This window comes from Danio rerio, chromosome 3 (assembly GCF_049306965.1).
Source record: "Danio rerio strain Tuebingen ecotype United States chromosome 3, GRCz12tu, whole genome shotgun sequence".
NCBI classification, from domain to species: domain Eukaryota; kingdom Metazoa; phylum Chordata; class Actinopteri; order Cypriniformes; family Danionidae; genus Danio; species Danio rerio.
In genome coordinates, this window is record NC_133178.1 from 22,088,067 (window position 1) to 22,103,540 (window position 15,474).

The 15,474-nt window shown below is 33.5% G+C and overlaps 1 protein-coding gene across 4 annotated transcripts in view; it reads right to left on the bottom strand.

The window, feature by feature from the left end:
- The window catches only part of rapgefl1 (Rap guanine nucleotide exchange factor (GEF)-like 1), a 77,896-nt gene that overhangs the window by 10,747 nt on the left and 51,675 nt on the right, over positions 1 to 15,474 (bottom strand). For all 4 annotated transcript variants that reach the window (XR_012400951.1, XR_012400950.1, XM_073944359.1 and 1 more), the window contains 7 exons: positions 13,440 to 13,562; positions 11,395 to 11,573; positions 8,575 to 8,665; positions 7,802 to 7,852; positions 6,483 to 6,570; positions 2,389 to 2,453; positions 141 to 195 (listed from right to left, as the gene is read on the bottom strand). Coding sequence is in view for 2 of the 4 variants with exons in the window: in XM_073944359.1 (XP_073800460.1) it covers positions 141 to 195; positions 2,389 to 2,453; positions 6,483 to 6,570; positions 7,802 to 7,852; positions 8,575 to 8,665; positions 11,395 to 11,573; positions 13,440 to 13,562 (652 nt within the window). In the remaining 2 variants the exon portion in view is untranslated. The remainder of the gene's footprint in view (positions 1 to 140; positions 196 to 2,388; positions 2,454 to 6,482; positions 6,571 to 7,801; positions 7,853 to 8,574; positions 8,666 to 11,394; positions 11,574 to 13,439; positions 13,563 to 15,474) is intronic.

Sequence of the window (15,474 nt, forward strand, 5' to 3'; positions counted from 1 at the left end):
GTGTGTGTGTGTGTGTGTGTGTATGTGCATGCAGGTATGTTGTTATGTTGGCGGGTGGAGACATGCTCTTCTTTTGCACTAATTCTGTTTGACAGGTCTGTGTATGAACGTGTGTGTGTGTGCGTTAGGAATACACATACCTAACTGAGAGCTCCGATACCGCCTGATGCTGCGCACCATCTCCGCCACTTTGTGCTGGAAAGAAAGAAAGAAAGAATGAATGAATACAGTACACACACAGTAATTAAATAATGCTCATTCATCAAAGTCTGGAGTGGAAGCAGTGGTGGTTCTAGCTAAAATGGCACCCTGGGTGAACCACCCCATATACACCCCTCAACTCCCCTCCACCAAACTTATAAATAGTTGCATGGTTAAATCTAGTTATAAAACAGGACCAATAAACATGTACATTCTAAATTGAATGTTGGCTGTTTTAACTCAAAAACTGGTAAAACAGAACCTAAATCAGAATTGGGATAAATACAAATATTTTTATTTATTTTATATATATATATATATATATATATATATATATATATATATATATATATATATATATATATATATATATATATATATATATATATATATATATATATATATATATATATAATTTTTTTTTTTTTTTTTTTTTTCCTTGGGTAATTCTTTAACTACGGCCACTTTTATGTCCTTTGATCATATATCAAAAAAATATATCATTTTGTTCAAATTCCTCTTTCATTGTCAAACCAACAAAACCTACTTTTAAAAAAAAATTACTACCTTTCTATTTATTTATTTTTTTCGTATTATTTAACCTCCTTTTAGGTGTCAAAATCCCTGTTTTTACCTTGTTGCACACCCAGAGTTTTAAACTTCTACAATGAAAACAACATTATTATTTGTCTGGTATCTATATTATTTATCTGTAATATTATTTATCTGGTATCTATTCACGTATCTTAATTAAGCATTAGTGAAATAATTTAAATATTTTATAGTTATTAATGTGACTATTAATTTTTTTTTTTATACAAAATGTAGCTGTCGCACAGTTTCAGAGTCATCTCCACTAAAACACTGTAATGTCGCCTTAAAAAGTGTGTGAAAGATTATTTAGGTGGTTTCTATAAAAACTGAAAAGTGCCATCTGAGAACATGTTCAAGATAGAGGGATTAAAATTATTTTTTTATCAACAACACTTGAAGAAAAAAACCAAGGTAAATATTTTAATATAATTACTATAATAATTTTTATAATTATAAATATTATAAGGAAATATATATATTCTACGTCATTTCCAAACATGTTATACCTTCAAAGCTGTTTTGGAAATACCAAACAAAATTAAGGTAAATAAGAGTGTTTTGTATACATGAAAGGTTGGTATCAATTCAAAGCTAATCAGTGAAGCTATTTTTTATTTTTTCACAATAAACTTTAGAAATATAATTTCCATCACCACACACATGTTTTTTTAATTTTTAAAAGTTCTCATTAAACATTAAAAGTGTGTTCACAATGTATACGTTCATGCTGTGTTTAATATACAAATTCAGTTTATTTTATTTCTAATCAACTCTTAACCAAATATTTATTAAATTTTAGAGTGTGATAGGTGTACAAATCAGCATACAGCTAATTTATTATACTGAAAAATGTATATATATATATATATATATATATATATATATATAAATATATATATATATATATATATATATATATATATATATATATATATATATATATATATATATATATATATTGTGGAAAGATTGGTTAAACTAGATACAAAAATGATCTTAGACAATGTTTGACTGCCATAATTTATTAATTTTGAAATAAGCTGTATATTGAGATGTGGTGGAATTGACATTTGCTCAGTTCACAATGGAAATTTTTATTCCTCTTCATATCTAAGTTTGTTCTCTTACAGATCTTAAAACTAGACAAATTGTTTAAACTTATGAGGCTATGTTATGGTCATTGTAAACAAGTTTTTTTTACTCAACTTCACAAGGCTAAAAGTGCCCATACTTGCTATCATAACAAAAATTGGCACACTGCCAATTAATTTATTCAAATAAGCTAAATTAGTTTTTTGAGAGCAGTATTGGCAGTGTGCTGATTTTAATTTACTGACAGGGAAGTGTTTCCTGTGATTAAGTGTTCAGATGGGTGCATATTATATTTTGTACTGAAGAAAAAAGGTCACCTAGATTTTAGATGGCCTAAAACTGAGCAGTTTTGAGTGAACTATCCCTTTAAGGTTACATTTAGCTTAGTAAAACAATCAAGTCTGTCAAGCATGTCCTTATTTAGGTAACTGGGTGAAAATGCATCTGCTATTCATGTAAACACATCATTAATTCATTACATAATAATATATACCAACTCACCATCTTCTCAAAATTAACCAGCTCTCCATGGAAAGTCTTACAGCTCTCATGAAGGAAAGTCAGATCTGCAGAGAAAGAGAGAGAGGGAATAATAAAGGGAGCAGTTATGTAAGAACATGTCATCATGCCATCACTGGTTCAGCCAGGCGTCTCTTCCTGACTGTGCTCAGCTGAAGCCTGACGTTCACACGCGAGCGAGCGAGAGAAGTGAACAGTGATGATGGGGGATCTGTGTGAACCTGGACGAGTCTGGTGAAGAGAGAGAGAGGAAGGCAGGTAAGGTGAGAAGGGAGAATGCAGGAGACACTACATGCTGTCGGGATGAGTGTCTGAATACAGATGATGAAGGAGAGGGAGAGAGAGAGAGGTTGAGTGCCAGTGTATCGGCCAATAGCAGTAATGATTTGCAGATGCACAGTTCAGCATGAGCTCCGTCTGACTGCACACGTCACCATTAGGCAATTGTTCAACACTACTATGAGGTTTGCAACCAAGTGAGGTTTTGGTTATAATGTAAAGTTAGAATTTAAGGAGGTTTATACATATACATGCTTTTTATAATTCATTAAAACTAAGAAACTAAAGATATATATATATATATATATATATATATATATATATATATATATATATATATATATATATATATATATATATATATATATATTGCAGTTAAATATATATGTAAATTTTAAATATTTTATTTAGTTTAACTATACTGAACTGTACTAAATTACATAAACTTCACATAACTAAATGTTAAATAAAAATTGTAGATGCATAAAAACCTAAATATCATTCATTTTTAAATCATTTCTAAATCATTTCTTTTATATCATTTCTAAATTTCATACTAAACACCTATTATAAATACATATTTATAATGTACAAAAAAAATAAAACAATAATATAATCTAAACAAAATCATTATTTTACTAATGTATTTCATCATTTTATAATTATGTGAGTGGTTTTGATTGAGATTTTTCTGATAAACAGATTAATTATCACATTAATTTTCACTTTTAAGTTATTCCTCATTTATGCATCACAATTCACCTCCTAACCTGCATCTCTGAAGATTGAGGCAGTTTTAGCCAAACATTAAAAATGCAACGTGTGTCACATTTCGCTCTGCGATCACAAACAAAGCTACCAGAAGACCACTTCAGCTTTCTTTTGAAGGTCACTGTTTTACCTCCAATGCTCTGAAAAGTCCACCCAAATCATATTTAATGTATCAGTCTAAATTTATGCTGAAAATGCAGCTTCTGTCCTCAAGCATAAAGCGTCATCAGCATAATCTGATTCACTGAAGAATGTGCCAAATGCTTTCTAATAACACATGCTACATGTACAAATAATATTTGAGACCAGACCACATTTCTTGACACAAATAACAATGTCTGTCAACTTCTAACATCTTTATCCCCGCAGACGCTTGACAATTTACAGGTTCAGGACAGAGGCTGTTGCAGGTCACAGTGTTCAAATGTGTTAAACACCAGAGATTCTCGGATAAAGCCATCACCTCCTGTCCAATAATCACTAGAAGCTCCTTGAGAAGAAACGGTCTCATCTTCATTGGGGATGTTTTTAATGCTAGGTTCAAACCAAACACAAAGAGAACACACACACCGCATGCAATGCCTCAGAATCAAGATTCTTTTTGGAACTGACTCCCAGCCCTAACCAATTGCCCTGATTGTAGAGCCGGTGTTTTGCATTCTGTCTATTTCTCATGTCCCGTGTAATGTGTGCGTCAGACTGAAACACAGAGCAATGCTCAGCAAAGACTTTGATGCTGAACTGATCCTGACAGGCTTGAGTCATGAGAACCTACAGGGAAGGAGAGGAAAAAGACACAGAGGACAGATGGGACAGCGCTTTAACAGATGTGTGTAAAAATGTGCAAGAGTAAATAGTTAAGGGTGTTTGTGTGTGTGTGTGTGTGTGTGTCTTTGTAGATACAACTGTAAATTCTGAAAAGAAAAACAAAAAAAAAGCACATCTGATCTGATGTTTAGAGTAAGACATTTATACTCACAGACACATACCTATAGAATGAAGGGCAAGATGTCACTTATATTTATATATTATACTATATATATATATATATATATATATATATATATAGTAGTTTATGCGGTGACAGTAATGGTATTGTTTTCAAAAACTTAAACTTTAAAACACATTTTCAGGCTCCCAAAAGTTTTGTATGTAGGATTTTAAATGTCATTTTAGCTGAAAATGTTTTTATACACATATTTTTTCCTTAAATATATAAAGCAATGTTTTTAAAATTCATAGTTTAATAAATGTTTCATGTAATTTATTTTTTATGTTCAAGTCTGAAAATTTAACCTACCATTACAGGAATAATGTGTTTCAAAGTTTATTCGAAAGTTATTTTAAATGAAGTGATGTTAAAGGGTCACGAAACACCAAAACACATTTTTTGAGATGTTAACATTCATATATGTGTCCCATGCTGCTATAAACACTATTAGGACACATATATTTCAATTAAAAGTGAAAACTTGTTTTTGCGTTATTTCGAGCAAATTTGTTCCTCTGGTTTAAAGCGAATTTTTGAAGCTGCATTACGCCGATTAGATACTTGTGTGTATTCAAGCGTAGAGACTGGATGTCTGAACCTGCTAGTGCATCGTGATGTCACTGAGTGTGCAGCAATAATTTATGAGAAAGACTTGGTTCAAACCAATCAGCACGCTCTAATTGTGTACTAGTAATCACTAGTACAGAACATACAAAGAGGAAATTAGTGTGGAAATTACAATTACAAGTACGATTTGATGATCTAAGACTAGGATGACTTGTGCTTGTGCTTTTATCCAACTATTTAAAAAAAGACACTTAAAACTAATACAAAATAAATTATTTCCATAAGACACTTCTTTTTAAACATTTCTTAATCTATTAACTATTAAATAGTAAACACTTAAACTTAAAAATAAGGGGATGTTCAAAAAATATGCATCAATGGGTGAATTTCCCGCACTTTTGATGTTACGATTTAAGAAAACTGCCTTGAGCTTTTTATTTCTTGAGTTTTTAAGCCATAGCTTGTACATATAATGAAGCTTTTGAAGCTTGGGTCTGGTTTTTCTTTCATTCATTGCGAGACCAAACATGCCCTAAAGCAATGATTCTCAACCGGTAATCCTGCAGGTGGGCCGCTTAAAATTAACTCTCAAAAATATACTATAATTTTTGCTTTTCATTATTAATATGCTATATTAAAATGATCAAAGTAATGGACTTTTTCATGTTCTGTGATTGATTACTTCAAACTCAGTGCGAAAACAGCCTATGATTGCATCTGTGACTAGTACACACAAGTCTATCCATTCAGAAACTATGCGCGAAGTGAAAGTAAAAGTCTCTCTTTGTGTATTTCTGTGAAAAATATATATATATAAATAATTGTTCACAAAAATAAATATATATGAGCAATATCAAACTCGTAGCAGGCCGATATGGCTGTATATCAGCACTAGTGGGTGGTTTTTTGTGTGTATAAATGTATTTTTTATTAATAAATAAAGGCTTAAATTGCATTTCATACAAACATTTTAGAGAAAATGTCAGACAGGTGTGATTTCAAAAATTAATCGGAGAAAAAGGTCCCGAAGAGAAAAAGGTTGAGAACCCCTGTCTTAAAGCACAGATCAGCAACAGCATTTTGTCCACAAACTCATTAAAAAGTCAAAAGTTTTGGATCGGCAAATGTCAATATAAGGGTTCATTTTTGACTTGGCAGATGGAAAATATCATTAAGCAAGTTTAAAGTAAACCAGCAGTGTCTGTCCCTTCCTGAATGTACATGTGCCTTTGTGTATCATGCATGTTGACCTGTGCTGTGTGTTTGTCTGCAGGGGTCTGCGAGTCTGCATGTAAAGGATCAGAGGGGCGTCAATTAATGAGGCGGAGTCTTTCACAAGCACTTCAGATCACAGACGCAAACGCAGCAGGAGCTGCTTTATATGAACACATATGGACAACAGCTGGAGGAAGAGACACCGCTGCTACTGTACTGTTTGTGTGTCTGTGTATGTGTGTCGAGGACTCACCCTTGAGCAGCAGTGGGGTGAAGGGTATGAGTGGGGCTCTCAGACTCGCTAGAAGGTCTCGGTATGATTTGTGGTTCCTTGAAGGGTCCTGAGGAATACACAAACAACACCATCATTATGAAATATGTCAATGTGATGCGTTTCATTGCTCAAAGGGTTATTTCTTTCAAAAGTAGGGTTCTTAGTAATGCTGCATTCAAGTGTTAACTCAGAAAGCCAAGTATTCGCTCAAATAAAGACAAATGAAAAAAATAATTCTGCTTAGTTCTATGTGCATTGAGTAGACATAGTATAAGTAAATATGATTATGATTGAACAAGATGGTGGTGCATACACAACGCGAGGCTCAGCATCTCCAATTTCTGCAGTTTTGAAGTATTTTTCCTTTTTCAGGTCTGTTCGATCAGAACAATAGTGCCTTTACATTGTACACCTGACAGGAGCCTTTGGATATTGGTTTGTGCATTCTTGACACTTTTATCAACAGTCTTCGACTCATCCCTGACAAGCCAAAACACCTGATGCTGAGGTGGAAGTGCTCGAAGGTGGCGTCGAGACCGCAAATAAAGATGGAAAAAGCATGGGGAGCTACACTGTAAAAAATGCAAGGTTCCACACAATTCATTTATGTTGTCCCAACACAAATTAAGTTAACTTCACACTTTTACAAATTCATGTAAATTGAACATAAAAAATTAAGTTGTCCCAATGAAATCTTAAGAATTGTGTTGTTTCAGCACATTTGAAATAATTAGTTTGAACGAGCAAAAAACATATATATTTTAGAGTGTGAGAGCCAAGCTAAAATAATCACTGCATTTTGTTGCCTTGTAATTGTACATGTGTAATACCTATAAAGTTGAATCTAATTTAATATAATGATTAAGCACATACTGAGATCTCAAACCATGCTCAAATTTGCGAAGATCTTAAAGAAATTATTAAGATTGTTATTTTTATAAATCATTCTGAAAAACAAAAATCATGTTTGTAATAACATTGTAAAATGACATTTCAAAGTAATAAAAACAAATCCTATTTTTTATGTTTAAGATTTTTAAGATATTTGCAAACCTGAGCATTCTGAAAATTCAAAATATTATTAGACTCTTTTCACAAACAAAAGAGGAGAATCTAAGAAAAATGTTTTCATTTAATGCGAAAAAAAATAAATTAATCATCTTTTGTGTTCAACAGAAAAAAAAAGCAACTCACAAAGGTTTATAACTCCTTGAGGGAGAGTAAATGATAAGTAAATTGAAATGTTTAGGTGAACTACCACTTAAAAGTCATTGCATTTGTCAGTTTTTTCCACTTACTGCAATGCTCTCAAACTGCTGAAACTGCTTCCGGAACTTTCCTGGCAAACCCTGACAAAAGCACACAAACACACACAATCAGTTACTGACACACTTCACATGCCAAATAAAGCTGTGTCAAGAATAAGGAGGATGTAAAACAGCACATACGCAATAAAACCCACAAATAATGAGGGTTTGTTTTAAATAAAAAGAAAAAAGAAAAGTATAATCTAATAGGTTATGGTTCCTTGAAGTGCCTTGAAACGTGCAGCTTTGTTTAATGTGATGTCATATAAACTGAAACAAGAAAACAGGGTGGCATACAAAGTAGCTCCTCCTCTTTTTAAAAGCAGCCAATAGAGTTTCGTTAGATTCAGTCAGCCAATAGAGTTTAATTAGTCAGTCAGACTCGAGCTAAAGCACATCTGACTCATGACAGCCACCGTCTAAAATGCTGAGTCTGTCTAACTGTTTCTCCACTTTAAAATACAGCATTCGGTGTGTCTTACAGATGGGATGGGTTCGAAACCTTTTGTGGTCCATGCCACATTTCATCTGCTCCATGTTGTGCTCAGTTAACGCACAATTCACCCCAATGAACACTGAATTAAGACTAACATATAGATGCTAACACTCCCCCCGATAAATTGCACTTTGATTTCAAGTGGATGTGGAAATATTTCCTACAGCACAAGCAAATTTGGCTGGGTTGCCATGACGACTGCTAATAGTCTTCTTCCAGGAATAGAGCTGTGCGAGAGACTGAAAGATTGACAAACAAAAGCACTCACTTCCCAGGTCAGACGCAGGCGGCTCACAGCAGGGTTATCCAGACCCAGAACCAGAGCCAGAAACGACAGCAGATCCTGCTGCTGCTTACATCTGAAACACAAAAACACACACATACACTTTAATAAATATTACAGCTCGTAAAAGATTTAAAGGGCACCTATGGTTAAAAATGTACTTTTCGAACTGTTTGGACAGACGTGTGTGGGTATACAGTAGTGTATAGACCGTCATATTGGGGTGATATAAACACACCCAGTCCTTTTTTTTCAATTTAACAACATACAAACGGTGGACCAATTGGAGCGGTTTTTAGATCGGCCGCAACAATATAGGAGTGCGGCCCCCCCGCAAACCAATATTTATTGACAGGCAAGTGTCACCTAATTCTCAGTTTGTCGTTTCATGTCCGCCATTTTCAGTGTGTGATGTCACTAAAGGAACATCCTTGCTTTATTTTCAGATGCAAGGGTCATTGGGTTCAACACAAGATCAGCATTTACCACATGATCGCTGTAATCACAATTATTGCTTGTAACTTAGTTTTTTTGTAAGTAGGTTTGCAAACTAGTGTACTTTTCATTGCGTCTATCTAAAACTTCAGCCGTTTGCATTTCTCGAGGTCACAGAAGCTCCCTGTGAGTGTGATCTTTAAAAGGTGCAGCTGTAAAGTGCGAGCGCCTTTGCCTCACATGAGTGTCACTCCATTGAACATAAAATAACAAACTTGCCTGCAGGTCGCACACCAAAAGTGCCGCTCTGCAACGCTCATCGTCGCGCCACGCAGCGCCATGCATTTAAGAATTCTAAACATAGATTTCTATCAGGGTACACACAACAGCGCTTCAAGTCGGTGGCTGTCCGCGGCGCCCAGCCAGGATTCTGGACACTTCATGTTTCTGCCGCGCCACAGAGCGCCATCTGAATAGTTTCATTTTAAATAACATGCGAATGTTACTCGGTGTACAAGCTCGGAAATTTAAACTAGCACACAGTTGGCTGTAAAACTATACAGAGACACAAATGAGTGTGTACTCTCTGCTTGGTCTGTGTCCGAGGCGTACATGTACGGCTGAATGCTGATCCTCTCATGCTGCTTCTCTCTGTCTGCCTGTTTGTTGTCAAACACTGAGCGGGGGAGCTCTTGGCTCCGCCCCCTTGTTACGGAGGGTGGGAATTTAAAACTAATTTTCATGTGAAGCAACACACCCCTAAAACAGCGAGCTGTGTACACACCCCCAACATGACACTATTTAACACATTATAATAAAAACATCTGAATTGTGATTTGAACTGAACCTAAACTGGCACACTCAGAAGAACCATAATATTAATATTAAATCATAAAAAAGGGGTAAACTATGTGCCCTTTAAAAAACTAAATAGCTATACAAATGAAAACTAGTTAAAAACAATTATATAAATGCTATAAGAGTACAAAACAATAGTAAACAATTTACACTTAAGTTTCACTTTCCCATAAGGCTTCATTACTTAATGTTAGTATGTATTTACTAACATGCACTAAGAATGAACAAGACTTAGACCATGTCTACATGCCTAAATGCACTGAGTTGTTGCCATGTGATTGGCTGATTAAAAAATTGCGTTAATGAGCAGTTGGGTAGGTGTAAAGTGGCCAGGGAGTGTAAATCATTAACATCCAAAATTGTGCTTGTAACATGAGTTAATGCCTTGAGTGTTAATTTTTTTTTTCATCAACTAACATTAACAAAGATGAATACATAGTGTAGCAAGTATATTGTTTATTGGTTGTTCATGTTAGTGAATGCATGGAATCGTATTGTTACTGTTTAATGTAAATAGAAGCGAATAACCCTAAATAAAAATTTAATTAATATTTCATTATAATAAAAACAAACAAATACAACATTTTAATAAAACTTCAGTAGTAAATGATACTGAAATAACTATGGAATATGAATAAGAGGTGAATGAGCTTGCATGAAGAGCCTTGAAAATAACAGTCAAGACTCTCTCACTCTCTTTCTGACCTTTCGAATCACCTGTCATTTTTTTCCTAGCGGTCCTTTAAGACGAAATGCAAATGAGCTGTGTCACAATTGGCTAATGTCATGTGAAATGAATATTTCTGCCCACTCGTGCTTTCTGAATACTGAACAGGTGTTGATGTATGTGGGTGGTCATATGTTAACATGTTCACGCTTCTGACGTCAATACCAGGACCATTTCTGAATAATTCATCACCTTCAAGAATTGGTTCTACATGTACCCTATACAAACTGGTGCTTTGCTCCCCACACGATTCATTCATCAAGAATACAAAAGGCAATTTATTAGAATTAACAAATTACTTTCAGGAGACTGAATAAACCCAAAGACTCAAAATAATCCTTCTGCAACAATATTACTGATGTGTTACACATAATACATAGGAAATCCAAAAAGAAAATAATCTGGGTTACATATGATGGTTTATTTCAATCCAAATTTGAGTAAAATATGAACAAAACATACAGCTGAGTTAATTTATTTGATTAAACTTCTAGGCCTAATTTAACCAAACATTTGGGTTTGTCCATTTTTTATCCAAATTTAAGTTGAAATTACAAAGTAAGATAAAAAAAATACTATGTAAGTCAGTGGGTGCCAGCAAACAGCATTCTTCAAAATATCTTCTTTTGTCTTCAACAGTAGAAATAAACTCAAATAGGTTTGAAAGAAGTGAGTAGATGATGAGCTAGTGTTTATTTTTGGGTGAACTATCCCTTCAAAGGATTTGTTTCAGTTTATTGGAATGTAACAGAGAAGGCCATAAATGTCCTGTGCAGAAAACTCACAAGGCTGCGATCTTGATGAACTTGCGCAGCAGTTGTATCCTCTTGGGCAGTGACTGGCACTGCAGGATCTCGGTGGCGACCCAGTGCTGGACTTCACTGCAGCGCTGCAAGATCAGCTCCAGGTTTAGGGGGCGCCAGCGAGCCTGCTCACCGTGAAACACGTAGCACACAAACTCCACCTGTTCAAACAAAAGCACAGAGGGGAAACATTGCATAACGGCCTGTAAAGGTCTGTTGTTTTATATGAACTTCGCTATGAGAGTAGCCTTGAACTTAAACCCGTTTCCTAGGGCACACAACTGATTGCAATGGAAAACTACTACTGTTGAACAGTAGCATCTGTTTGTCTTTGAGATATATGTACATGATCTTTGATTATTATTATTATTATTATTATTATTATTATTGGCATAATAATATATTTTGAATTTTATATGTACTTCAGTGTTTTTTTTTCTTATTGTTTGCATTCATTTCTTGTATTAGTTGTATATTTTTTAAGTTTACTTATTTTTGACTTTATTTTGTGTTTTAAGCAAATATACAGTTGAAGTCAGAATTATTTCCCTTTGAATTTTTTTTCTTATTTAAATATTCCTCAAATGATGTTTAACAAAGCAAGGACATTTTCACATGATAATGTGTCTGATAATATTTTTTCTTCTGGAGAAAGTCTTTTTATTTCAGCTAAAATAAAAGCAGTTTTTAAATTTTCAAAAAAACATTTTAAGGTCAAAATTATTAGCCCCTTTAAGCTACATTTTTTCGATAGTCTACAGAACAAACTATCATTATACAATAACTTGCCTAATTACCCTAACCTGCCTAGTTAACCTAATAAACCTAGTTAAGCCTTTAAATGTCACTTTAAGCTGTATAGATGTGTCTTGAAAAATATCTAGTCAAATATTATTTACTGTCATCATGGCAAAGATAAAACAAATCAGTTACTAGAAATCAATTATTAAAACTATCAATTTTGGAAATGTGTTATAAAAAACAGGGGGGCTAATAATTCTGACTTCAACTGTATGTACATTTTATTTGTTTTTATTTTAACTTTGTTTATTGTCAATGTTTAAATGTCTATCAATAAGAAATATTTCATGTCATATTTAATTTCAATATTTATTGTTCTAAATTTAAATCAAAATCTATTTTATCTATTTTATAATCAATTTCAAATTTGCTATTATTTGGTCATTTAATATATTAATTAATTTATGTTTAGTAATTTTAGTGTTTTAAATAATTTTAATTTAATGAATTGTCTTATCAACATTTCAATATTTGATTTAAAGTATCATCTAATATTTCATTTATTTTGGAGTTATTCACTTTAGGTTTATATAGCTTAAAACTAAATCCATTTCGGTTAAAAAATATATAATACATAATATAATATACATAATTTAATATATAATACTTTTTTTTTCAAAGTTCAGGTACCAACAGCAACTTTTAATGGATTTTTATTTGAAATACACAGAATCAAAAATATACAATCTGAAAATCACATTTACTTCTCAACAACATTTATTTACATATTTAAAACTCCTAAATATACAAACAATTAAACAACTAAAACTTGAAAAAAATAACTATTTCTAACTTTTACAAGTTACTAAAATCCCATGCATTTTATTCCCACATTCTTATGAAATACCCCCCTGTAAATATAAACACTACTTATACAGTTTAATGCTGAGACAAATAATAATCCAACTTCTGTGAATCTTATGACATTTTATCTGTTTTTAAATATCATGTTTTAGAGTTAGAGTGATAGTCTCATTAAATATGAGAATATTACATATTTTGATATTACCATGTATACAGTACAGACACACCTTTGCATCTTTTGTGTGTGTGTGTGTGTGTGTGTGTGTGTGTGTGTGTGTGTGTGTGTGTGTGTGTGTGTGTGTGTGTGTGTGTGTGTGTGTGTGTGTGTGTGTGTGTGTGTGTGTGTGTGTGTGTGTGTGTGTGTGTGTGTGTGTGTGTGTGTGTGTGTGTGTGCGTGCGCGTGCGTGTGTGTGTGTGTTGACCTCGTGCACACAGCTGAAGAGCTCCCAGTCGAACACCACCAGCTGATTGGCCACCTCCTCTGCACTCATGTCATGCAGTTTACTGTCTCCTGGTGTCCAGTGGATCTCCTCAGGCAGAGGAATCTGGCACACAAACACAACAGCACCATCAGCACCAGACAATATGAGCTTTTCAATAACTTCCAGACTTAAGTCTTCAATATTTGCTTTTTGTTTGACTGAAGAACAGAGTGAGGCTGAACTGCACTCTCAGATTTTACACAATGTTGGTTCTCTCTGTTTGACTTGTGACGAGACACTGCTTTTAGATTGTGGTTAAATAAAACAAGATTATCTAAATCTTCAAAAATCTCAGTTTCACAGGAAACCTTTGAACAGTAGTTTGGTTGTACATACAGTTTTATTCAGCAAGTATGCATTTAACATGATAAAAAAATACATTTTAGAAAATGTATACTCTGTAAGAACTTAAACTACTGTTTGAATCTGATCGTGTGATGAACATTCTAAAAGCCCCAGTCAGATCACACGATTTTGTCACGATTTCAGCACAATTTCCTTGACGTAGGCTGTCGTAGGAATTCGTAAACGACAAATGGGCATCATAACACAAGATTCAATTGTTTCATCTTGTGCAATGTGGCATAGTTCACGACAACCGATACCATATCTGCGACGCCTCACGACACCATCGCAGAACGTCTAGCATGTTTAATTTTTTTTCCCGTTCTTCATGATGAGTTCCGTCATGTGGGTGACACTTGGCAATAGAAGCACATCATTTCTCCATTATATCTACGGTGATGCCTTTAATCTGTTGGTCAGGTAATCAAAAAACAGGCTGCATATTTACTTATGGGTGGGTATTGGGTGGTCAATCATTGGTTATGCAAACTTTAAATTCTTTCTCTAAAATATGAAAGTATTTTAAGCAACTTTATCAGGCACAAATATGCAGACATCTTCATTCTCAAAAGGAGTTTCTGAGTTCTCTCATCCTTCCAACAGAGTTTGTTCTTCAGGGGTAATCTGGGAACTTGTTCAGTGCTGCGAAAAGATTCTAAAAACCTGTCTTGCTTATTCAGACAAAACAAATTAAATTGAAACTCACCAGAAATGGATGATTTTGTCATTTAATGTAGGTCTTTCTGAAACTATAAATATTTCATTTTAATTTTATTTTAATTTTATTTAATTTTATTTATTTATTTAACTTTTTTTTTTAACAAACCAGTTTGTGCTTTGGCGCTGAACATAGCGGACTGGTTTTAAAGCACTTTACCTCAGTTGTTCTTCGTTATTCTTATTTTTCTAGAAGAAAACTGACCGACAAAAAAATACATTACAGTTAAGAAACAAATTATACCAAATAAAATTAGTTTCAAAAAGATATTTTTTCTAAGGAAAATATACAATTTATTTTGTTTGTGCCCGTCCTCCACTCAACTGTGCGGGTGGATGATTCATTTTGCTCCATGGAAAATAAGGATTTCATTATTACTTCACTGTAATTGTTGTAACACAAACCTCTGTCATATATTTGCTTTTTTTTTCAATATGTCATTATTTTGTCATGAGCATCTGATTTTTCTATAATGCTGATGCACTTTCATTTTCTCCATAACAGGATAACTGATTGTGAAGGAACGTGTAGTCTGGCACATTTGTTACCCACAACAAGTCAAGATTTTATCAAGAAAAAAATCACATAATCTGACATAATGACTTTCATAACCGACAATAAAAATCGTGTGATCTGACCAGGGCTGAAGGTGACCAAATATTTTCAGATAAATGCACATCTAAGGCAGTACTGAAGGTGCATCACCATCTTAAGCATGTATTGTTTTTCTAATTTTGTCAATTATTCCATATATATAAACATTTAAAATATTGAAACTGTCATTATCTTCACATTATGTAACCATAAAAATATTTTAAAACTATATTTTTAAATCCAATTATTGCCTTGAATTCCCTTGAAAAGTATTCCTGTGATTTTTCAATGTCACAAAAAGTTTTGTATAAAACAGGT